The following is a 26,226-nucleotide window of genomic DNA, read 5'->3' as shown; positions in this document are numbered from 1 at the left end:
AACGCTGATCCGTCCGCAGTCGCCGCTCCGGCCGGGCTCTGCCCCGTCCCACCGACAGGTACGGAGCGCGAGCGGCAGCGACGTGCGGGGCGCCGGCGAGCGGGAGCGCCTGTGGCGGTGGAGCGCGGACGGCGGTGAGACGGGCCGGCAGGTGAGGCGGGCGCGGGAGCGGCAGGGCGGCCCCGCGGGGGCGCGGCCGCGGGGGGCCGGAGGGGGAGCTGCCCCCCACCGCCGGACTCGGCGCATGAGGCCCCGCACCGCTCCCGGGGCCGCCCCCTGCCTGCCCCGGCGGGGCGGGCGGGCGGCGGCGGCTGCTGGGCGATGGCGGGGCGGCTGCGGGCGCTGCTGCGGGCGCTGCTGCTGCGCTGCCTCTTGCTGGGGCTGCTGGGCGGCGGCGGCGGCGGGCAGCCCGGCGGGGGCGAGTACTGCCACGGCTGGGTGGACGCGCAGGGCGGCTACCACGAGGGCTTCCAGTGCCCCGAGGGCTTCGACACGGCGGCCGCCACCATCTGCTGCGGCTCCTGCGCGCTGCGGTACTGCTGCGCCGCCGCCGAGGCGCGCCTGGAGCAGGGCGGCTGCACCAACGACCGGGACCCCCCCGACCCGGGAGTGACCGCCCGTGAGTGCCGGTTCCCGGGGCTGTCAGAGCCCGGCTCGGCTCGGCTCGGCCTGGCGCGGCGGGTGGGCAGGAGGCGGGCGCGGCTCCAGGTGCGCGCAGGGAGGAGGCGCCGGATGCTCGGGGTTGGGAGCAGTGAGAGCACCCCGGGATGCTCCTGGTGCGGTGGCTTCGCGGTGAGAAGCGCCACCAGCAGCTGGATCTATGCTAATTGGAAGGCGCGTTTGTGTTTTAAGTTAGCACTGGGAAACTTAACAGCGCCTGTTTAACTTCGTCTTTTCCCGGAGGTGCGGCTGGGCTCCCTCCTCCGGTGCTCTGCAGGCGCGACCCCAACGTGCAAGGATCCATCGTTTTTTCAAAGAAAAGAAATCCGGCAGCGCACACGCAGAACACTTTCCCAAGTGGCACATTCTGTGCTTATTTTCCACGTTATGAGTGGGAGCGACTTAACAGCATCTGCAGCATTTTGAGTTTAGCTTGCAGGTTCAAGCTGTTAACATTGAACAGCCCCGGTGGTTTTGGGGGATGAGGGAGGGGAGGTTGAGTGTGATTCTTGGGTGAAGCTGAACTAGAACCAGCAAACGGGGCATGGTGTAGACAGCTTTTGCCACTGGTTACTGTTAAAACTGTCAACAGAAAGAAATTTTGAGTGGTATGTACAGGGTTTAAACCTTGATATTGTTCTACTGGTAATGGTTGAAAGCTCTGTTTTCTGAGCAGCTTCTCAGGGCGTTAGTGGGACTGAAAAGATATGTGAAACTATGGACTTTATATCTGCACAGCAGACCTGTTACTTCCGTATGCTAATATGCACGGCTTTTCTTATTCTTTCTTCTCTCAGAACCAATCTACATTCCATTCCTCATTGTTGGATCGATATTTATTGCCTTCATTATCGTAGGCTCTCTGGTAGCGGTTTATTGTTGCACATGTTTAAGACCTAAACAGTCATCACAGCCGATACGATTTTCTCTGAGGAGCTATCAGACCGAGACTCTTCCCATGATCCTGTCCTCGACGAGCTTCAGGACACCGTCAAGGCAGTCTAGTACCGCGACAAGTTCCAGTTCAACTGGCGGATCAGTGCGCCGGTTCTCCTTTCCGCGGGCAGAGCCAGGGTGCCTTGTGGCATCGCCACCTCCGCCGTACACATCTGGCTGCTTCCAGACAGCCCACACAGTGCACCTGACCCAGCCGTCGGGATTTGTGGTGTCGCCACCGTACTTTGGGTATGCTCTCCAGCCGGAGCCTGCTCTGGCTGGGAAGAGCTGCTCCGATTTCAGTCAGAGCTGAAAGGAGTTGTGAAGGAATAGTGCAGCCTTGCAAAGGAAGCGCAGGGACTGCTGCTGTTGGGTGTCACACTGACATGATGGGTGGCTTCGGAAGTCAGAACTGTTCCTGTGGGTGAGTTGCCCTTGAAAAGTGCAAGGTCTCATTTGGGATCTCATTTCCCAAACTTGGATCACACTAACAAATGTATTGTAGAATATTCCAAACCGTTGCTCTAAAAACTGATTGTCCAGTCTAATTTGTGCAGAATGTCACAAGCAGAAAAAACATTTGGTGGGTACAGTTACTCATTTCATGGTGTTATAAATGACATTTTAACCCTGAATGCTAATAACTTAGTTAACAAATGGTGGCTGCATTCCACTGATAATAATCAGACGAGTTCTATAATGCAGCAAGGTGCCTGAGAAGTAAGAGAGAACTTGTATTTACCAGGGATCCTGGAAACAGCTGACGGCTTCCCACTTCTATAAGCAGTGAATGTAAGAGGAAGAATTGTATTACAGCTATCAAAATGCTTAGGATTTTTAAAATATGCTTAATATACTTGAACATACGCTGCCTATTTGTATTAGTAAACTTTAACTATGATAGATAAAACTAGTACTAATTAGGCTAGTTGAAAATGAATCAGTCCCAAGCAGCCAAATAATTGTCTGAGAGAAGCAGAAGGTATTCAGCGATATCACTAACAACTTCTCCACGTGAAATCCTAAAAATGGTGGGTGTTGTGTTAAAGCATTTCTCATAAGGCAGTATTTATTGCTGGCTTTTTGCTCAGCAATGTGTGTAAGTTGGAGAAACTGATCATAAAGTTCTATGTATAAAATGTAAAGACAAACTTGTAAATTATAATGTATTTACAGCATTGACGACACTAATTATTTAGCAGTCACACACACAAGGTTATCAATAAACTGTGTGGTTGAAATGCTGTGTCATCTGTATGTCTCCGTACAGTGCTTGAAGAGCAAATTTTCACTTAGGTGTCATAACTATACTAGTTTTTTTTTCCTGTTAAAAATAGTTATTTTTTTCTTTTGTAAATGATTTACATTCTTAATTGCACCTGTTGTGCAGATTTAATATATAAAATTCTGACTGCATAGTAAACTAACAGAGTAATTAGTGTCTCTTATATGTAACTGCAGTAAAAATGTGGTAAAACCTACACTGATTAGTTGGGTATTTTAATTTAAAACATCCTGCCCTATGAATAAATTCTGTTTGCCCTTCTACATTCCTTCACCCAAGTAAACCAACAAGCCAAATGGAAACGCATCTAAACCAAACACATGCAGCCAGCAAATGGAAAGTACACAAGAAAAAATGCAGTCATTAAAGGGCTTCTCTGTACACTTACTTTTGTGAACAAACAAAGTCATTCTGTGTGTCAGAATCTAAAGTATCGGGCTGAACTTTCTTATTTTATCAGCCCCAAACTCCCTGTGGGCAGATCTACAGTACATTATAGCTGAGCTGTTTCACAAGTACCAGTGTATTGGTGCATGTTAAAATTACAGCGCTTCTGTCCTGAATTACAGTATCTTTGTATTTTAGAAAAGCTTCATCGGATCTTCCTCAAGAGTTGAATAAATGCTCTTTCTTAGCAGATATGGAGCAATCAGTATCTTAGCATCGTGAAAGAAATGATTTTGAAATAACCATTTTAATATATTGCATAATTGATTTTACAATTCAACAGATACTACTACTGGAAATGTGATTTCTGAGCAGAAAGACAAGTTGTATACAATAATGTTTTAGGCAATAGGCTTTAGTTTGAATGCTGTAATTGTTAATTTCAGCCTAAAATCATGATACACAGTAGTGTACCCGTTTTATAAAAATCTGAAAAGTGTATACAAAAAAGTATATTTCAAGTATTGGGTATTTTCAAGTATTGGTAAAAAAGTGTATTTCAAGTATTTGGGAAGTTAATTGAAAGGTAAGTGTTTTTTCTTGCAATTTTTTAGGGAAACAATCTTCAAGGAAGGGGGTGGTTAAATGTTTACCCACCTTTGGTGATGTTTCATAGGACTCTGCACATTTTGAATGGGTAACAAATATGTTCATCAGGTAACTTCTGCAAAAATAATTTAATACTGCAACATATATCAGCGCTGTTGTTTGGAAGTGTTCCATGAGACCTGCTGATCATTTTTAGCTAAGAAGGTGTAATTTTATGTACTTTTTGATTAAAGAGTGATGAACGATTGAGGCACTGACACAGGTGCTGGGTAGCTGAAATTTTGTATTCTCCTCAAAGACAGGCTGTACACAGTGAAGTCAGGAGCTGGACTCAGTTACTGCCAGTTAACATTTGGCTGTGTATGCTGAACAGGCCAGGCTGCCTCATCGTCATGGTCTCAGTGGGCTCTACAGACGATTTATTTGTGTTTTAACACAGGGACAGTTTTTTGCTACAATTGTGTACAGTCTTATAGATTTTAATGATCATTCAGCTTAAGTCAGGGCTGTGAAGTTTGCTGTGCAGTGTGAAACTCAGCATAGCAGGGAAGACCCCTCTGAGCTACTTCCTTTCTTGCCCTGATGCTGCATAATGGGCTTGACCTCATAAAATGCTTGAAGAACTTGACACACAGGAACAATTTCATTGAATCAGACTTCTGCAAGTCTCTTAAGATTATAGAGGGCTAAGCACTTTGCAGGTTGATAGCCAGAGTGCAACAAATCCTGCAGATGGGGGTCTGAGGCTGGGAAAGATCAGGTATAGTTAAAATAGCTGTATAGGTTTACCTGTGAAGCAAGTGGGGTGGGGATTTTGCAAATAGAAGACTCTGTAAATTAAGAAGAATCTATATTGTAGATGTACATATTCATATTCATGTAGCTACAGTGGCAGTGACCTCTGAAACTGAAGGGAGAGGAGAGGAGGTGGCCCACAAGCTTGTGAACAAAAATGCTCGTTGCCTGTGCCAGTAGTTTCCAACCCAGATGGATTCAGCTAAGAATGCTAAACGTCTTTCCTAGTGAAAAGGACCCGTTGATACTAGGTGCTCCTATGATTTATAGGAAATAGTAATTTTTGTGAAACTTGCAGACAGAACACTGATACAGTTTTAGTGACTAAAGAAGCAGTTTGAAGGGCTAGATATGTGCTGGAACTAAAAGCAGTTGCTTGCCATCAGAAGTAACATTTACACAGTACTTGATTTACTGACGTTTATTTTTTAACAAAGTAGGTTTAAGTGTTTCTGTTGTAGTACTGGAGTTAGATTATGCCCTTTTTGCTAGAGTGACACCAATCTACAATAAATTAAAACGAAAAAAGAATCACACCCATTAAACTGGTTATTATAATTGCCCACATTACGCACAAAATCCTTTGATTGCCATTAAATGGCAATGGCATGTATGAAACTCAAGGCTTCTGTGGGCAAAGAGTAACAGTGACAGGAATTAGATCAGCTGTTTGTGTTTTTACACTGTGGGTTTCTTCAGTGTGTTATCTTCGAAATGGATCAGAACTCTTCAGTTCTAGGAAAAACATTACATGTACTTGCAAGAATGTCCTGCAGGTTTTTTGGTAAGCGGTACAGTACATGGCTATGTAAACCAGGGGGAATTACAGACCAGTCAGTCTCATCTCTGGTCCTGGCAAAATCTTGGAGCAAATTCTCCTGGAAGGCATGCTAAGGCACATGAAAAACAGCAAGATGCTTGGTGACAGCCAGCATGGCTTCACTAAGGGGAAATCCTGCCTGACCAATTTGGTGGCCTTCTCTGAGGGGGCTACAGAACTGATGGACAGGGGTAGAGCAGCTGATGTCATCTACCTGGACTTGTGCAAAGCGTTCGACACTGCCCCACACGACATCCTTGTCTCTAAATTGGAGAGACATCAATTTGATGGATGGACCACTTGGTGGATAAAGAACTGGCTGGATGGCTGCATGCAAAGAGTTGTGGTCAATGGCTCAATGTCCGGCTGGAGACCAGTAATGAGTGGCGTCCCTCAGGGATCGGTGGGACCGGTCTTGTTTAACATCTTTATCTCTGACATGGACAGTGGGATTGAGTGCACCCTCAGCAAGTTTGCCGATGACACCAAGCTGTGTGGTTCGGTTGATACCCTGGAGGGAAGGAATGCCATCCAGAGGGACCTTGACACACTTGTGAGGTGGGCTGATGCCAACCTGATGGAGTTTAACCATGACAAGTGCAAGGTCCTACACCTGGGTTGGAGCAATCCCAGGCACAGCTACAGGTTGGGCAGAGAAGAGATTCAGAGCAGCCCTGTGGAGAAGGACTTGGGGGTGCTGGTTGATGAGAAAATGAACATGAGCCAGCTTCAGTGTGTGCTCGCAGCCCAGAAAGCCAACCGTATCCTGGGCTGCATCAAAAGGAGCATGACCAGGAGGTCGAAGGAGGTGATCCTGCCCCTCTACTCTGCTCTTGAGACCTCACTTGGAGTATTGTGTGCAGTTCTGGTGTCCTCAACATAAAAAGGTCATGGAGCTGTTGGAACAAGTCCAGAGGGGGGGCCATGAGGATGATCAGGGGACCGGAGCACCTCCCATATGAAGACAGGCTGAGAAAGTTGGGGCTGGTCAGCCTGGAGAAGAGTAGGCTGCATGGAGACCTGAAGGGGGCCTATAGGGATGCTGGGGAGGGACTCTTCATTAGGGACTGTAGTGACAGGACAAGGGGTAACGGATTAAAGCTTAAGCAGGGGAAATCTAGGTTGGATATAAGAAGGAAGTTCTTTTCTGCAAGGGTGGTGAGACATTGGAATGGTTTGCCCAGGGAAGTTGTGAATGCTCCATCCCTGGTGGTGTTCAAGGCCACATTGGACAAAGCTTTGGGTGACATGGTTTAGTGTGAGTTGTCCCTGCCCATGGCAGGGGGTTGGAACTGGATGGTCTTAAGGTCCTTTCCAACTCTAACTATTCTATGATTCTATGGATTGTTTGCAATACTAATCCCACTGGAATAATAACAATAAAAAAGTGAAAATGTCCAAATTATTTTGTCACTACTATTCAGTTACAGCTTGACCATGACATCAAAGAGATGGAATCAATTTTCAGTGCTGTTTTTCTGCATGGTGTAATGTGCTGTGTGGACTTAAACTACTCTGAACAGAGCTTCTATTTTTTGGGACGCGCACACACACACATCCTCTACTGCACCACAATAATCACATAAGCAGTGTTTGATTCACAATTACATTGAGGCTGTATTCAATAGCAAATGAAGAAATCCCTGTTGTGTTTTTTTTTTATTCGCTCCATCTTGTGCATACTCAGGGGTCGTGGCGTACATCAGGTTAGTGAAATGATTTAGCTTAAAAATAACGTTTGCCATAAGACGGAAAGGATTTGAAATGGAGCCTGGATCATTATAAACTGGATTATAACCCAAGTAATTTCTACGGCCTTGTAACTGCTAGTGTAATATACACAGTGACATACCATGAGGTGGAATCTCTGTAAAGCAGCTCTACCATTAAATATTGGGTATCGGGAAACTAACAGTATTAAAGACGGATCTGTTACTGAACCTGCCTTGACAGAATACATCTAGAAAATAAATTAATTGTCTAGTGTATATAAAGAATCAGTCACCTATCTACAACCAAAACTCAGCTTAGGTTTGGGTATATGGCAGGGAGGTTGGAACTTGTTGATCTTAAGGTCCTTTCCAACCCTAACTATTCTATGATTCTGTATTAAGTTTTATTCATTTGGTGGGCACCGTTGCGGGACAGAATTACCTGCTATTATCATAGCCAAAGAATAGCATATTTATCACTACCATCTGGAAAAGGAAATGATAGTTTCTTTATTTCCACTCTATCATTGTTGTGCTGCATACTTGTCTTTTAAAATATGCTATCACCACCACAGTATGTTAGGGCTCTGCTGGAAATCACTGAATGGCAGACTCATGTCCTCACCCCATCCTTTCTTTTTTTAACTTTTTCTGGACTTCACATGAGAACTGAAAAAGGCATCTCAAAGTAGGTGTTTAAAAAAAAACCCAACCAAAAACTTAAAACCGTTTTCTGATTTTTCAGTTTACCTTAACATAAGAATTCGTTGGTATCTGTGAAATGCTATATTTAATATATCCCATTTTAAAGAATTCTAAAATAAGAGCGCTGACATACATGTTCTCCTTTTAAAGTAATTGCTACCATTTACAACAAATCAGTTCAACAAAGCTTCTTTATTTAATGGCAAAGTTTATTCATTTTTTAACAATTAAAAGACAAAACATTTAAAATTTGCAGTTCAAAACATGCACATTCACCAAATGCCAAATGACATGTAACACTGCATGGACCTGAACGTGTTACTAAAAGAGAAGAACTATTTAAAAAACACAGTGCATTTAACATCCAATTAAAACTAAACCTGAGAAACTACCATAAACACCGAGTCAAAAAGTCTTCATTCATGCAGCTTCATAATTTCCACAACAGTTTCAGCAGCAATGGCTTAGTGGAGCTGTAAAACCTCACTTTACCTTGAATGCAAATTTTGCTATTACAGGCTGACCACTTTCTGCAGCGGTTTATACATACCACACACTGAAAATCTTGATGGAAAATTACGCTGAAGTAAAAAAACCCAATATTAATACATTTAGTGCTTCTATTCTACAATAAAGAAACACCGTAAAATATGATTTTTAAAAAAAACTTGTTCTGGTCACAGCTTTGCAATTACAAATCACTACATGAAAATGCTTTCATTTAAGTTAAAGTATCAACCCTCCAAAGCGCCCAACTTGGCACATCATTGCTTAGATGAGTAGTCCTTATACTCACAGTCCAGTTGAAGCCTATATGAGTAACGGTTTGCATAAGCAGGAACCAGGTTTGGAATGCTAAAATATTCCTTTGTTTAATAAAGATCTATTGGTTAACAGCGAGGAAAGTGGGGGAGCGAGGGCAGAGGGGGAGAAGGAGAAACTCATTTGTTGAGTTTTGTTACCAGTGAAAACATCTACCAAGAAGGCTGAACTGACAAACTCATTTGCTTACACAGCGCTAGCTTCTTGATATATTATGAGCAGACTTTTAATGAAGGCATTAAAAAACAAGGAACAGCAACCACCATGCACTGCCTCAGAACACTTAGAAATATTGCCTCATGCAGACAGAATGATAAATCCATCAGAACTACAAATACTTTTACACAATACATAAGAAAAAAGGGAAAAAAACTTCTCCTTAAATTTAACACATACTTGAAATTACTCATCATTCAAGATGGGTTTAAATGTAACAAAAGAAGTCTTAAGACACTTAACACGCATCTTCGTAACTCAGTGAATTTTATGGATGCATGTGGACATACAGGAAACTTCAGCTATCTTTTAGTGTTTCAAAATATTTTATTTATTATTTTATACAAATAGAATGATGACTAAGTATAAATCTGTTGAAACTGCTTTGCAAAAATAAGTGTAAAATTAGGAAATGGCAAGAAAAAATTCCAAATACAAATTACCAATAGGTTTCCTAAAATTTGCTTCCTGTTACTTACTTTTTGGACTCCTTTATATATATAGGTATATACTTAAAAATAATCAAGCAACAGTATTTATATAAGATACCCGATTTCTAAGTGGCACTGGTTCAACCTTTTGCTGGACGTTTTTAATACTAACTTGTAATCATTATGCAGTGCACAAGAAAGAGATGGAAAAGTCCATGTGATTTCTGTATTTAACACACATCTGAATGTTCAGGCAATAAGAACAGAGGCATTGTTATGAACATTTTTGCCTAAACTGTTTTTTCTTTAAACAAACACCTGCACAATCCCCTTATTTTAACAAAGATGTACTAACAGGATGGTAATAGATTATATTACTGTGTATTCAACGTGAAAATAAAGTGCATACTGTATACTTGACCTGATTTAAAAATAGGCACACATAGCTAAAATTATCTTATATTTTAAAATGGAATTGTATGAGCAATCAAAAAACAGAACTGCCACACTGTCTTTTTTACTATTTCCAAGTGGTATCTTCCAACCACTAATTACCAGAAAAAGCAGAGAGATGGGAGAAAAACCCTTAATTATCCTAGAAAACTTAAATTACAGCTGAAATTTAGTATCTTAGAGCTGTTTGAGTTGCTTTCCTTCTTTTTTACATAGTTAAACTGGGGATATACTGTGTGTTATTCTCCACAAATTGTATTACAATAGTGAGACAGAATGCCATTTCAGAAGAGACCATCTACATTTCCCATTGTAAATATTTTACGATGTATTTTAGTCATCATGTCCTTTTGTGCAAAATCAGCTGGTAAACCATTTAGAATAGAAAAAAAATTCAGTAATAAAAATAAATTTGGATTGAGTCATTTTATATGAGTTAAGTACATTGAAAGATTATAAAGGAGCAACACTGTCATGGTTAATTTCAGAAATGTTTTGAAGTTGGTCATTGTCCCTTGGATGACAGAAAATAGGGATCCCCATTTCAGGAAAGGGGCATGCCCCCAAATTTTTTCTTCCGTTAGGTCAAGTGATTTGGCCCTCCCATATTGATCCACCTATTTATCTATGCCTGAAGTCGCTTTTCTGAAGGCAGTTCTTGTCTGCATGACTGACTGGCAGTACTGTTTCTAGTGGGATACGTTCCTTTTGTCCCTGTAGCTTCTGTTTAAAGATCACTCCGGGAAACTGGGAGGAAGACATTGCATAACATGCATATGAAATGCAGACTGCCTTCCCACTGATTCGCCTTCCTAAATATGTACTTCCATACAGTGCCTTTTGTTGGGCTTTCCACGTGTATTTATAAGTTTCTTTTAGAGCACAAGAAAATCTGATAGTGCAATAAAGTTGTATGTTAAGTGTTCAGTTTTATGAAAGGCAAGGACATAAAGTCACCTTTAGTAAGTATATGACTAGTGAAGGAAGGCAGAGAAAAGATGGGATTGGATGAGTTGTTACTTTTGAGTTGAAAATAGGTAATTTGGAGAGAAAGAGGAAATTCTTAATTTAACAGATCACTGGGGATGCCATTGTTCTGTTTTTCCATCTAGTTCATCTCCACTCAAAGAAAAGAGAGAAAATCTCTGTGCACTGCACAGAAATGCAATTAAAAAATAAAACCAACTGCTACTATAGAAAAAAATATTTTAAATGTGATTATGGTGGCTTTTAAACTTAGAATTAAACATGGACTAAAAAGCTACAAGATTTAACTGAATTCTGAAGTTAAAGTAGCTTTTCTTAGTTTGAAACCTGATGGTTGCTGGGAAGTAAGCTAAGAAATACCAATACTACTTTAAAAAGTTATCACAATGTTCTCATTTAACACCTCCCTTTTTTTCTTCTTTTTTTTTTCTAAAATCAGGTGTGCATCTCTTTCTATAGCCATTTCCTCTCCATTTTTAATTAAAGATGAGAGCATACAGGTATTCTGCATGACCAGTCAGTTGTAAAGAGTCTGCTGCAATGCATTTCACACGTTTATAGGAAGTGGCTTTAGTGCAAATAAAACAGTACTTACCACAGGCTAGCAAAGGGCATGCTTTGCTCTCTGTTTCAATGTATGCATTTCAAATAATCTTAGTATAAAAATGTTGAAAATTTAATTATTTTTTTTAAAATAAGCTAAACTTTCTTTTGAACCTACAGTATAAGCAGATACAATTAAGCATTGCAAAAATAAAGTTTGCTAAAGGGAAGTAAGGCAGAGCAATTCTTAAAAATTGGACAAAATAATATGTGTACTCACTTTTACAAGGTGGCAGCCATTTTCAACATATGCAATATTAAATGAAAGTAAGGGGAAAGCTTCTATAAGGCCGAAGGTGCAAAGACTTGCAGTTTTGAAAGTAAATGCCATAAAGGCCACTCAAATTTGACTCACTGTAGTATAAATCTTTCTCCTCAAGTGTGGAGACTCAAGCATGCAGTTCTGAGATCAGGACTGGAGTTAATTTCCTTTCAAATTATTTCTAACAACAGAAAATTTATGGAACTTCTTTGGCAAACGTTTTTAGGTTAGTTTGACACAAACATCTATAAACATCTTGACCCAAAATCTTTCTTAAAGAAGGTGAATTAACACCATTGATATACTTTTTTTCAGCACTTGTTGAAATCAAAGGCTTTTTATCAACTGTATTTAAATATATTAACACTTAAAAACCTTCACAGATGCTAATGGTCTATCAATGTAAAGTATGTTTAGCATTCTGACCATTGCCTTCTATGACCAATACTGATTCAACTTCATTGTAAAATAAGCAAGCTGGCAAGATACAAGATAAATTCCAATCTGTTTACAAAGCCTAAGCAAATACTTGTTAAAAAATTTAGAGATGGTGTGTTACAGTATAGTTGCACAGTGCTTATGTCTACTGAGTACACAAATCCAATCTTTATGGAACAAGACCATCATAGATCTTTAGACCTCAGATAACTGGGCCATAGTTGCAGCTCCCAGCAAAGATCTAGTAGTCTGTCTCACAAAGTAACTACTAAGACCCAAATCCTGAGCTGTGTTTCTTCACCATTCCTCAGGCCTTTGTTTTGTTGTATCGTAAGCTCGTATTACTTCAGACTGGGAAACTATTCCATTTTCATCTTGAGAGAAGGCATAGCCATCTGCAGATATAAAACAAAATAGGAACCAATTAAGTGTTGATCTGAGTTTTTATTGAAGCTTTAATAAAAAGCTCTTAATAAAGGTCAAAAAAAGAGGAGAATAAACCTCTTTTCAGCACTTAGTAGCTGGAAAACCCATGACATTTCTTACATATTTTTTCACTTACAGAACAGCAGAAAGAACTCTGTGCATACAGTATCTTAGGAATAATGAGAAATCTACAAACAGGCAAAGAACATGGTCTACTGGGTTTAGGATACTGCATCTTTACTATAAAAAAATTGTGATAGGTAAAGTTTCACTTCTATAGTATTAATGAGGATATTAACTTCTATTTGATTTTTAATTTACTTATTAAAGCTTTATTTAAACTTTTATTTATTAATTAACTTACGAAGCAAGTTTTGCTGCAGAGAGTCAGAGCGATACAAGTTCACATGGTTCTTCTTAAAAACATTCTTCAGTAGCTGGGCTCTTTCACTTAAGCTAGAAAGAAAGTGAAGGTATGAAAAATACTTATTAATTACAGTATCCCTCTGTTGTGGAGTCTGCGAAGCCAAGCCATCAAGTATTAAAAGTGTCCATTATCCTTTTTCTTGTTTAATTGTGCCTGAACTAATTATTAAGAATGTGATTACAAGTGTGTGTGAAGGCAGATTCTGAAGTCCAGATCCCTGGTAAAGTTTTCACTCTTCACAGCAGGGGCAAAACATGTGTTTGAAGCACTTGTGCACTGACAATGCAAATTAATGAATAATATTGTAAACATTTGAGAGTGACTCCTTTAGAAACATGAAGTATAAACGGAAGGCACTGGCCTCCTTGACATAGCATGGTCTGATTAGTGCCAGGCTGTATTACAAGTCTGTCTTTGTCTTACAGAAGAAAGTGCTTTTATAGTACCCTAAAGGGAGGGCAAAAGAGATGAAGGTAAAGTGACATCTGTGGCCATCAGCTGTGTATACAGAAACATATGACTTCCATGAAAAGTGTTTTATCAAGGTATATTCCCCATGAAACCTCTGAAGGTGTTTTTCTGGATTTCATACTACCAACTAGAGGTTGGTCACTTCAGCCTATCTCCCTCCTTCTCAGCAATACTGAGTCTGTTGTAGTACATATTTACTGCGCTCTAATGTGATCCAAGTAGAAAACAGAGTATTAAAGAGTAGTAAACAGTTTTTAAACCAAGACTCAAGCATCAGCTGAATGCTGCAAACTGTTGTGAATGGAGTGGTGAAGTTACTAGGTTTCCTTTTCATCCACCTTTCTTACATGTAAAGTTCTGTCAAATAGGATTTACATTACTAAATAAATAACAGACTAGCCACAGCTCAGAAAGCTTTCAAAATCTGACAATTTTGATAACATATTAAAGATGTACAAGGGACTATATTAAAAAAGACTCACACGAACCCAATAATTTCTTCTTTTAGATTTGATATTCACTGTGAATTAGAGCTTGTTTCTCAGAGAAATACTAACCTCTCACTTAAACGTTTTCAAAGCTGAAAAATCCAGCCGCTTCCCATGCGAACTGGTCTAAAAATTACTTCACTTGGAAAAAAAAAAATAAAAAAAAATAGGTATTTTATGTTTATTCTGAGTATATAGTGATTTGACTTTGCTAGTTTTGCTAGATTACTGAAGTTGTTGCTTGTGTAAGGGCGTAGTAGGTAAAACGGACTTCATATACCTACTAAGCTCTGATCAGTCAAATTACTTTTTAATATTACTGTTAATTAGATCTGGAGACCTTCCTTCCCAGGCTACTGACCAGACAAAGTGGTGCAAAGAATGGCTAGATTGGTTCCCTTACTAGATTAGCATTCAAACCATTACATTAGAAAGGCTCATTCTTTCTTCAGTAAGTATATATTTCATATGTAAGAAGTTGAACGACTGTGTTAAACTGCAGAGACTAACAAGTCACTACCTCCCCTTTCTGTTCCCCTCGTCTGGTGGTGAAAACATATACCAGAAGGTGAAAGCTTGGCTCTTCAAAGCTGGAAGAGAGAAATAAACCTACACCCATAGAGGAATGCTAACTCCAAAATCTACAGGGTAATGGGATAGGCAGGGAAAGTGCTCCTGTGGCCATGGTTTGAACTGAAAGATGGAATGAGGCTTCCTTGCTAAAAAAAAAAAAAAAACAACAAAACCAAAACCACAAAAACACCCCCCCCACAAAAAAAGAAGGAAACAAACAAAACCCAGGAAACACAACAAAAAAAACAACCAACCAACCAACCAAAAAAAAATTAGATATCAATTCCAGGAAAGCTGTTGGCATCTGCTGACTGGAGAGGTTGGAGTACGGAGACAGATCTTTGTCTCAGTGTTTTTATAAGCTAGCTCTTTGGGATTACTCTTGCCCACTCTCCCTGCCCACCAATTGCTCCTCTAGGCTGCACAGAAGCCTTGTCTTTTAGTTCAGAACTACAAACTATTAAAGTGACAAGATTAATAAAAAATTATGGACTGAGGTTTAAACCACATGGATACAGAGAGTGAATAAATATCTTCATGTAAGATGGGAAAGAGGTGGAAGACCATGTGAATACCTAGATACAGTTATCAGCTGTATCTGCTTTGCAACACATGTGAGAAATCCTTCTTAATGTGAGTTGACATCAGCTAATTTCTATGAAATTTTTGTTTTTGACAGGTGCTTTCTACCAAAGCCCCATTTTACTAAAAATATAGCAGGCATATTCTAGAATTTTTGGTACCATCATTATTCTTTGCTTGATGCCAGAATGAAATGTTCAGATTGTTTTAAGTGCCTTAAGTTTTACGAGAACATGAAGTATGCACATTTCTTAGTTTATGTTTAATGAAACGAAGTTTCCACTGTGTAGATCTGATTGCTGGTACAGAAAATACAAATAAAGAAGGAAATACATTTGGGGAAAGAAAAATGCTTCCAGCTATTCAGGTATCAAATTCTGCTCTACTTCTATACTTGAAATAGTGCAGATTCTTTATTATGAATCACCCTGTTGCCATTCAAAAGCATATTTAAAAAAAACAAATGCAAAGCCAAGAAAACATGGTTTCATAATTAACCAATGATAAATCATAATACCTATGCTTATGCCTTACTAAATGCCTATGCTTATTATGTGTACCTTATGGACAAGCAGAATATTAAATATTTTTGAAGATGAAATGTATACAATTACGGGTATTTAATGGCATTTATAGAAAACATTTTTACTACTTGATATATTCTTGACCAACCACTTAGATGGTCTAAAAATAAATTCCAAGGGCACTGAATGAAAAACAGTAATTATATGAAGCAGCATTTGCAGTATATATATATCTAAAGATGTTTCCACAAGTCTGGGCTGTTATTTATGTTACTGTTAGTCTATGCAGTATTCAATTCAGTAAAAATATTTTTGTACTATTAATAGTGTTATCTCAATTTAAGCATTATACACATGATATCAGAAAAACTGTTTTTGAACAATGATTTATATACAAAAAGTATCCTTTCACCTTAGTAATTTCAAGTAGAAATGGCCTTTTGGCATACCAACCACAAACACTGTAATGGCAGAATTAATACTTTTTGTGGAATAAATTTTTTAATCCACTGAAGCTATTCTAATCGCTGCATCAAAAGAAGTGTGACCAGCAGGTTGAAGGAAGTGACTCTGCCCTTCTACTCTGCTCTTGTGAGACCCCACTTGGAGTACTGTGTCCCTTCATCAGGGACTGTAGTGATAGGATAAGACTAATGGGTTCAAACTTAAATAGGGGAAGTTCAGTTTAGATATAAGGAGGAAATCCTTTCCTGTTAGGGTGGTGAGGCACTGGAATGGGTTGCCAAGGGAGGTTGTGAATGCTCCGTCCCTGGCACTGTTCAAGACCAGGTTGAATGAAGCCTTGGGTGAGATGGTTTAGTGTGAGGTGTCCCTGCCCATGGCAGGGGGGTTGGAACTAGATGATCTTAAGGCCCTTTCCAACCCTAACCGTTCTAGGACTCTACTGTTTATGCTATCAAAGCACCCTGAAGTCAATAGTGTTCCAACATGAAAGTTAATTTTTCTGTTGGAAAAGCGACCATGCAAAATTTTCACCTTCTTGATCAAGATGTATTTCTAGTTAACTGACAAATATATGTGATAAAAACAATTTCAATGTGTTGCCTATAGAATAACAGAATAAAGTATTTTCATAGAATCACAGAATGGTTTGGGTTGGAAGGGACCTTAAAGATCACCTAGTTCCAACCCCCTACCACAGGAAGGAACACCTTCCACTAGACCAGGTTGCTCAAAGCCCCGTCCAACATGGCCTTGATATTTTTGGAGAGTTTTGGGGAAAAATCTGATTGCACATCCTTACGTTCGCTGAAACAGCAAGATACAATAGGAATGCTTTTCCTGAGCCTTCAATGGTAACAATTTTAAATCCCCTTCAAAATCCCTTTCTGCAACTTATGAGACTCAAAAATATTCCTAATAGTTCAATCATATTTCTGAAGATGCAAGTCAGTTCATCATAGCAGTTCTTTAATAAGAATACTTTCTCCATAAAGGGTGAAGTATTGGCTCCATTACCCGAATTCAAGATGTAATTTTTAAAAAATAATAGAGGGAATAAATGCTTAAGAGATATTAAGATGTCTAACATCCATTGATTTTCATGCTAGGTGGATGCTTGTATACTTCAAAGAATACAGGTCTAATAACTCCATGGAGAAGGAATGGACCTAAGAAAAGACATTCTATCAGGTATCTAAACAACCTTCGTGAAGCTCTCTTAACTACTTAATTGTGGGATAAAAAGATAATTATAAAATTAGCGGTGAAACCCCCAAGTTCATCTTGCCTAAATAAGAAGGGATTTGGAAGACATTCTGCAGGATGAAGGAAGAGCATACTGCCTAGACAACTGAAGTAAAAGTAGCTAAATTTGGGAATACAGCAGTCTCAGGAATGCAAGTATGGAACACTAAAACCCTAGGTTTCCTTACTTTCTTCTGCATCCACAAGATGTTCCCCTTTTAGCACTGTCTAGTACTAATACCTGCTTTCTTTTCTGGAATTCATTCTTTTATTACTTTGCTCTTTGCAAAAGAGCAAACAGCACATATTGCTTCTGGCTCAAAGCTCAGCACATTGACATGTAGCTTGGTTAATTTAGAGGAAGATCTTGCCCTGAAGCTGCCTGAATAAGCACTGCCACTGGAGAGAGGCATCCATAACCATCAATTTAGATCACCTTTAAAGGTAAGAGTACTTATTCTTCCAAGCACTAGTTGGATCTTGCAGCAATGAAGGAAAAGGATGCTCAGTGCAGGAACTGTCATCAACTAGGGGATTTTGCAGTACTTGCTATCTGAAGCTGCTGCTACAAAGATAGCATACAGAGCCTCATAGGAGACACTATGCAGTTAAGTGCTCCTATGTTGTTGTGGTTTAAGCCCAGCCGGCAACCCAGAACCACGCAGCTGCTCGCTCACTTGCCCCCTTCCTCCCCCTGCTCCTGGAGGGATGGGGAGGAGAATCAAAAGAACGTAATTCCCATGGGTTGAGATAAGAACAGTCCAGTAACTAAGGTATAACACAAACCACTGCTGCTACCACCAATAGTAATAATGATAAGGGAAATAACAAGGCAAGAGAATACAACCTCTCATCACCCGCCAACCAATACCCAGCCTGACCTGAGCAGTGATCTAGGCCTTCCGGGTAACTGCCTCCAGTTTATATAGTGGGCATAATGTGCTGTGGTATGGAATACTCCTCTGGCTAGTTTGTGTCAGCTGTCCTGTCTCTGCTTCCTCCTGGCTTCCCCTACTCTCTGGCAGAGCCTGAGACTCAGAAAGTCCTTGGTCAGAGTAAGAATTACTGAGCAACAACTAAAAATGTCGGTGTTATCAGCACTGTTCCCAGGCTGAAAATCAAAAACATGGCACTGCACCAGCTACTAAGAAGGAGAAAAATGACTGCTACTGCTGAACCCAGGATATATGTATACCACCACACTAGACTAAGTGTTCCATAGGTGGTGGGATGAGCTATCAGGCCTCATGGTACCGCCTCTCATATTTGTCTGTGGTACCAGGGACGGTACTAGAATGCCACCACAGACAAAATGTTTTCGTGACAATAACTGCTAGGAAAAGAAAGGAAAAGTAGGAGCAAACACAAGCTGAATATTCCACCCATTAGAAATGGTGGTATCCAATATAATTTGGTTTCAGCCTGGCAAATCCTAGTAAGCTGATGAAGGAGGGATTCAGGGATTCAGTAAGACTGAAGGAGAAAGGAAACTTAAGTATCTTTATGAACAGAAGGTACTTCCTGAAAATTGAGCTTAAAATAAAAGAAGTGTCTGGGTTTTTTTTGGTTGTTTTTTTTTTTTTTTTTTTCTCCTGGGCTCTTTTCATGCGTAGCTTGGAAGGAAAAAAGCCTTCTTAGCTAAGTCGTTTACCATGAAGATACTAAAAGAACAGCAATCCAAAGGAAAGAAAGAATGTGAAAATCAAGTATCAAGTTTTGGCTTTTTTTAGACTTCACAAAACTCAGGAAAATGAAGACAAGGAAGGAAAGCCCTATCTCAGCCAAATGGCATGAATGAATTGGAAGTGGGGGGAAAAGGGAGACTTTCACATCTCATAATCCCATCCAGCAAGTGCTTGCTATAGATTCAGTTGGGGTCAAAAAATCTGAAGTATTTTAGTGAGTGCACACCTTCAGGCTGAGTTTACACATATAAGAATGTCCGATTGCTCAAATTTACCTTCTCCCTTTTCAGATTACTTGCCTAACCCATGGAAGAGGATGTAATAAGGGAATTCTTGTGGAATCTTCAGTTACAATTATTTCTTACCTCATATAGATTAGTCAAATTTGTTTGCTCTGGACTGGCATTAGATTAAAAGCCAGCTTGTTATATTAAATTTCAGCAAATCCTAGACAGATTTTGCTGTTTGCCCTTATTTACCAACCAGGTCTTAAATGTGTGTGTATATGTATTTTTTTTAATTGTGCTTAGGCCAAATTTATAACTATACTAGTGAATGATGTAGGTTTAAACTCACTGTGACTTTGTTAACACAGTCTAAAGTGACTCAATTAAAAGCTGTCTCAAGTTACTTAGAAATATATCAGTCAGCTACAATGAAACACATCACTTAAAGCCTTTGGTAAAAACTTATATCTAAGCATATGAAAAAACATATGGGCTCAGTAGACCTGAAACCTCTTACAAATGCTTTTTGTTTGTATGGCTTTTGAAAAATAACCTTTTGCCTTTTGTCTCTGATATATGCATAAGGCTGAAAATATTTAGATTTTTTTTTTTTCTTAAAGAAGAGAATGATCCACAGATTTTTACAGTACCTCTTGCCATGCACAACTGCCCCAGGATCCTCAGACTTCGCTTCCAGCTCCTGAACTTCATCTACCAGTGTCTTAAAAGTAGCTCTCTTTACTCTGTAAGTAATACAAAATACTGCCAGATTTACTCTTCTTGAAAGTAAAAGAACAGATTGTTTTCATACTTACATAAACATTCAATTTACAAATTCATTTTTCCCAGATGACTCAAAATTAAACTTTACAAGAAGAAATACAAAGCAGGTCTAAGTAACGTATTTTACCAGCTGTTCTGGCAAATTAGAAGCAACAAATATTTAATAAAAGACATTAAATTACTGAAACATTTAAAATACCACTAATGCTTGTAAAAAAGTTTGTCAAAAATAAACAAGGTGAAAAATATTTTTTTATGATAACCAGAGCTGATCTTAATTTGTTTTTCTTATGCTAGTAATTAGAACAAATATTTAAAAGTCAGTACTTTATCCCGTAAACCTCAGCATTTCTGTACTCACACTTTGTACACTACATCAAGAAGTAAAGCTGTCAGAGGAATACACAGAAGTCCCATCCAAAACACTCCAGAGCTGAACATCATAGCTGCCTGGAGGGAATAAAGCACAAAATGTAACAATGTCATTACAAGAACTGGGAAAAAACCCCTAGAAATCTAAATTACTTGGTTGAGAGTATCAAAAAAACAAATTTAAAGGAAACATTCTAGACTCTCTAATGTGAAATAAAACTTGAACTCCTTTCTAAAATCCCAAGTCACTACAGAAATCCAGTAGATAGTAAGTACTAATTCATGTTAAGAAGCTGGTAGAAAGACCACACCACTTAGCTCTTTGGGGGGGGGGGGGGGGAATCTATCCCTCCACAACCCTGCTCTACACCACTGTGCTGACTGTAGATGTTTCCATTAAAACCAGATTTATTGAAATTCCCTCCTTCCCCAATCTCCGTCAATACATTATGAGCACAATTTCTTATTTGCAATCAACCCTAACAGATTTCTGAGAACCCTTGATATGGGTATCAAACACTGTTAACAATAATTTTGCAATATAACTCTGATCACTCATTGTACTGCAGTTCCCACACTGCCAAAGTCTCCAAGAAACTGCTTAAAAAAATAAGAACCAAGAAAACTACAAATTATGGAAGTATGCAACATATTGCTTAATGAAGGTTTAACACATTAATGCATGGTGAAATATTTACAAACCAGATCACTGTTTTTAGCTGTGTGTTGGCCTTTTTATACACCACTTTACAATATATAACTATATATAGGATGTATATTTCTGCTGTTCATAACTTGGTCTGTAAGCATACTGAAAACTAAAACACAGTAAAAACCCAAAACAAACATAATGTACTGACATCATAGGAACAAAAAACAACCAAAACCACCTTTATTCTACCCTTATAATTCATGCCCAAGTATCTACAACAACAATATTATGGATGCAAGGAGTATGATAAATACATAATGAAGTATATTACTGAAGATTGTTTTGCAGTCAGTATCAAAAATATCCCTATAATGTAATTAGATTGCACAGATGCTGAATATAAGATTGCTACACAACAATACTCTTTCAAATCCTTTGCTTCATTACTTGGAGACTAATTCCTTTCAAAGGTTAAACCTCAGTATGCAACTAAAATAAATAAGTTGACATTTTCCTAATATTAATTAGAAGAAAACTGCAGGTAGCTTCAGCACCTGAGTCTAATTTCTGAATGCGCATACATGAACATTTTAGAATTATATGTGCCATGTCAATGCATAAAACCAAAAGTGAACTATTTTCAGAAAAAAAAAAATCTCATTCTCTTATGAATCACATAAAATGTTCTGTTTACCTTATTTTTGTATCCAAATTCTTACTGGCACGGATTCTTTGGAAAGCATAAGAATGTATTTCAACTGAAAATTCAAGAAACTTTCCATAACTACGTTAAAAGGACATAGCTATTCCCTGAAATTCTGGTAATTATTTCTGCCAACAGCTGTCAGCAAAGGTGTAAACACTGAGCAGCGCCAGGTTCAAAATAAAACAATTCATATTTTCAACAGAGTTAAAAAAAAAAAGAAAATTTTGTATCAGTAAGTGGAGAAAATGCATTAGCACAGTCACTTTATAAGCAAAACATGACTTGACATATTTGATGAAATAGTAATTTCTTTAAACCGCAACTAATAGGAAATGTCTACTGCAACTACATTTTGCAAGACGTTTTATAATTACGTAGCAATCAGAGAGACCAAGTTTCCTATAAACAAGCACAAAATACAACTTGAAGTAATTATGACTTTAGCTTCCTATTATTAACAACATTTTTTTTTAATTTGTAAGGACATAGCAAAGAGCTGTCCTTGCCTTAGCCACCCTGTATTAAATGTTTGCTGGTGAAACAGCAAAAGTGATAATGTAGGTCTTAGGATGTTAATTCTGACTATTGTAATGCTAACTATGAATGGAGGAACAACTGGCGCCTACTATTCAGTCCATCCAGCCTTTGGCTTTACAAATGAACAACATGAATTGAGAGAAAAAAAAAAAAAGAAAAAAGTTTTTCTGCGTCATATTTGAAAGCCTGTCAGATTTTTTTTTTCCTTTACAGAGTTAATCCAAACCTAAAAGATTTAAAGCTGACATTCGCATTAAAGACAGAGGGCCTCTTTGTATTTTTTGGATGAAGAAGGGAAAAAATAAAATCCCACAGAGGTATTTCCTTCCTTTCTGTACAAGAAAGCTCCCCCCTCACTCTGTAGAAAACATTTTTGTCTCTAACTTTTCACATCTCTCTACACATAGGCAGGTCATTTGGGAAATGGCAAACCAATCCTTTTCAGACAATGGCACTAACAGGAGCAGGCTGTTCTGGGGACGGACTCTGGCTGCCTCTGTTCGTGGTTTACAAATTGTTCCTAATGTGAGAGATTTGTGGTCTATGCCAAGTTTTCCCCCTTTAGGCCTTGTGAAACCAAATGGAATCTGCCACAAAAGTGGCTCCCAGGGGAATTCAGAAGTAATCCAAAATGAGAGCTGGGAAGCCTAGTTTATTGTAGGACTTACAAATCCTGCAGGGAGAATAAGTAATTTGTTGTATGTGTAGCTCATGCTTACTATTAGGACTTTCTAAAATGAATTAACATAGTTTATTCAGTGCAATGCACAGATTTTTGTATAAATTCTTATTAAAATGAAATAAATTCTGAGAAATACTCCCTTTCATTGCTTAGTGGCAGATTAGAAATATTGGCTGTAAAACATTTTTAATGCACTGACGAAGACGTACTGTTAGGAAATTACATGCCAAAATGAACAGAGAATATCCCCTTTTTCATTATGAAATGGTCTGCCAGAACAGCCAGCTCAGATTTTAAAAAGCCTTCTAGAAGAGAGAAAGATGAAAAGAACACTAAAACTCTTGCTGCAGAAAAGCTTATGAAAACACTATCGTAACACTTTGGTTTAATATCATCAGGGTATGTATCCTCTCCCTATAAACTACAGGGCCATTCAAGTAATACCTCCTCAACACTATCAAACGAGCAAGAGCTTCTCTTCTCAACAACCTACAGAGACAACACCACTGGTTTCAGTTACCTGCATGTGTTCGCCTTCATACATGCAGGTATGTTGCATACATACATAATGTTGCATTAAAACAGATCTGCAGTAACTCTTAGTGCAGTGAAGTTCCTACAAGTGAGTTCTTGTAATGGCTCTTATCTTTCTTTATTATTTAGAGTTTAAAAAACATCTCACAGTTACTATTAAGAACTACATAGGAACTCTGCTTATTAGGTATATTAAACAGGGAGTCCCTCCATTTTCTGCAAATATAAACCGAAGCCTTACTGGCTTCCCCAGAAAGGGATGAAATGCAAGACTGCACCTTATTACATATTCCTGTACTAGCTTAGAGCGGCATTTTAACTTTGTGAATTAAGTTTACAGACATTTAATTTCTTCCTTGCATTTTATGAAAGTTTCTGTTACCTCAATAGATATTTTACATTTGGGAAAAAAAGCCCAAAAACGTCAGCAATAAATCATAGTGCCAGAAATAGCAATTAGGAAAAGAAATTATCAGTTGCTATATTTGTTGACTTCAGACAGTGTTTTCAAAGATAAAAAGCAAAGAAAGAGTAAAGAAAAAAAGCTTCACAATACATATTAATACCTGGAAATTTCCTCAAAAAGCTGGAGAAGAGAATGACACACAAACAAAAAAAGCTTCCCTGAGAATTAGGAAGAGAAAGAGGTTCTGTTAGTAAAAGTTTGCCTAATGAGGTTGTGCTACATCTTGAACTAACATACCTGAAAAACAACCTTTAGAAAATTAAAAAGAATTAGCCACTTGGATGTGGAATCAGATAAGCTACCAAGACAACATGCATCACACTACTTTTAGTTGTGCTTGTAATCAGAGAATGTTAGTAGTTCTGCAAGAGAAAGCTATACTGTCCTCCTTTGCCTCAGAGTAGAAGATACATAGGGAAACCCGAGTCGAATCAAAGATGATGTAAGAAATAGTATCTGGCAAAAGAAATGTAAAGCCATGAAGAACAGATGAGTTCTTGTGGTTCTACAGAGTTTGTCACCAGGATAGGGGCTGTTTGCATTGCAACAGGTGTAATAGGAAGGAGTACAGGAAACACTGAGTTTCAGTAGAATTTGTAAAGAACTGAAGTCATTCCTCACTACTGCACATCAGAAGAGGAAGTTGCTATGGAGAAAGTAGGCATTTGAATATGATCAATCTTTTAAGCATTGCTGTATTCGGAACTACAACAGGAATGTGCACTGAATTTGAATAGTAACATAAACAGAAAAACAAACACATAGCTTTTGATTAGAAAGGAGATTACAATAACATGCTGAGGAAAAGCATTCAGTTAAATGCCAACCAGGACACTAATCAACAAAAAAGAATTATTAGAATGGTAGTATTACCAAGACAGACCATCATAAACAGAAAAGGTAAATTTCGTAGTTCAAAGATCAGCTCTGTGGTTTCTGTTTGTACCTGTGCAGTCAAAGAAGAATGAGACTGTAACCACCAAATATGGAAAAGAATCTTTGAAGTATATCTGGGAAAAGCATATTCTGGCTAACAGGTATCTAGTACCAGACTAAGTACAATTAAACCGTGAAGATCTGAGGACTCAAAATGAAAACTACGTAATGGGAAAAGAAAAACCCCTTCTGAAAATATTTTGGATTTCTGAAGTGAAAGACTAAAAGCAAACTTTGCATCTAAAGAACTAGACAAGGTAAAATATGTTAGTATCAGAACGGTAACATAATTTTAGGCTCTCAGGTGAGGACAGATGAATAAAATAAATATATGTTATGGGATTAATTCTGATTCACTTAAAAAAAAAAATTAATAAATCACTGCAATTTTTAAAAGTAATATTCTCCACAAACATACACTGAAAATTTTTATTTCTCTAAACAAGAGGTTCATATATGTATAGAGGGGAAGACAGAAAAATATTACTGATTATTGTTTTGTAAAGACTCACAGGTCTGTAAAAGCAAGAGAGAGAGAGCCCCGGTGCGGGGGGGGGGGGAGACGGACACAGACCTCGATTGTTGTCAGCTCGGCACCACTCACTGGGAGTGAGTGAACAAGTTACCTGACTGGGTTTAAACCACGACACTGGGAAAACTTGGGAAGGGGGTGAAAATGCGCTAAAAATGGGGAAAAGGCCTATAGAGGCCTTTTGCTGAGAATGCCTTGAAAATATTTTTGGATACGAAAGACCCCCCGACCTTTTGTTGTTTAATTTCAATGTTCTTGAAAACTGTAGTACAGACATGCTCTCTAAATAAGTAACAGTCCTTTGCTGAAAATTAGTAAACACAATTACTTCCCCCAAAATGAAGAACCAGAATCTTGGATAATATTTTAATCCAGATCAGTAATAAGCAGTGAAGCGGGGAAACCCCCCCCCAAACAAAACCAACAAACTGACTAACTCAGCATAACTCTCTCAGATATTAGCGACTGAAGAATGGCTACTTTCCACAAGTTTTGTGATAATGAAATAAGAATTGAGAGACTTGGGTATTTGTTTACCATATAGGGCTCAAGAAATAAAGATTGTCAACTGAGTTATCTTACAGGTTTCCTTAAAAGCATGGCACAGTACTTTCCTTGTTTCATTGAGGAACTTAAACAGAATCATTATTTTTCAAATTTTAGAGGCATTATTTATAACTCCCCAGCTAACACTGAGGAAAAGTAACACAGTAATTTTCTTAAATATACAACCATTTAAATTTATTTATTCTGCTGTGTCCTGCAAAAGTTATTAAAATAACACTCATCTGGTTT

General features: G+C 38.6%; 2 protein-coding genes across 7 annotated transcripts in view; one reads left to right on the top strand and one right to left on the bottom strand.

The window, feature by feature from the left end:
* Positions 1-321: 321 nt before the first annotated feature.
* On the top strand, positions 322-2,648 carry SHISA3 (shisa family member 3). The gene is made up of 2 exons (XM_057407623.1): positions 322-619; positions 1,458-2,648. The coding sequence occupies exons 1-2, from the start codon at positions 322-324 to the stop codon at positions 1,907-1,909; spliced, it is 750 nt and encodes a 249-aa protein (XP_057263606.1). The 3' UTR covers positions 1,910-2,648.
* A 5,449-nt stretch (positions 2,649-8,097) lies between these two features.
* Positions 8,098-26,226, bottom strand: part of ATP8A1 (ATPase phospholipid transporting 8A1) — a 114,074-nt gene continuing 95,945 nt past the window's right edge. For all 6 annotated transcript variants that reach the window (XM_057407518.1, XM_057407519.1, XM_057407517.1 and 3 more), the window contains 4 exons: positions 20,376-20,464; positions 19,882-19,974; positions 12,912-13,003; positions 8,098-12,516 (listed from right to left, as the gene is read on the bottom strand). In XM_057407518.1, coding sequence (XP_057263501.1) covers positions 12,419-12,516; positions 12,912-13,003; positions 19,882-19,974; positions 20,376-20,464 — 372 coding nt within the window. In that variant the 3' untranslated portion in view covers positions 8,098-12,418. The remainder of the gene's footprint in view (positions 12,517-12,911; positions 13,004-19,881; positions 19,975-20,375; positions 20,465-26,226) is intronic.

The sequence above is a fragment of the Pezoporus wallicus genome, unplaced genomic scaffold (assembly GCF_028554395.1).
Source record: "Pezoporus wallicus isolate ANWC-B61680 ecotype Strahan unplaced genomic scaffold, APGP_CSIRO_Pwel_v1 contig_2492, whole genome shotgun sequence".
Lineage (NCBI taxonomy): Eukaryota > Metazoa > Chordata > Aves > Psittaciformes > Psittacidae > Pezoporus > Pezoporus wallicus.
This window is presented reverse-complemented; position numbering and strand designations above follow the sequence as displayed.

What these genes read in the sequence shown, in the direction of transcription:
- SHISA3 (XM_057407623.1), top strand. Translation starts at nt 322, where the DNA reads ATGGCGGGGCGGCTGCGGGCGCTGCTGCGGGCGCTGCTGCTGCGCTGC. An exon ending in CGACCCGGGAGTGACCGCCC is followed by an intron (nt 620 to 1,457) that starts GTGAGTGCCGGT and finishes TTCTTCTCTCAG; the next exon opens with AACCAATCTACATTCCATTC.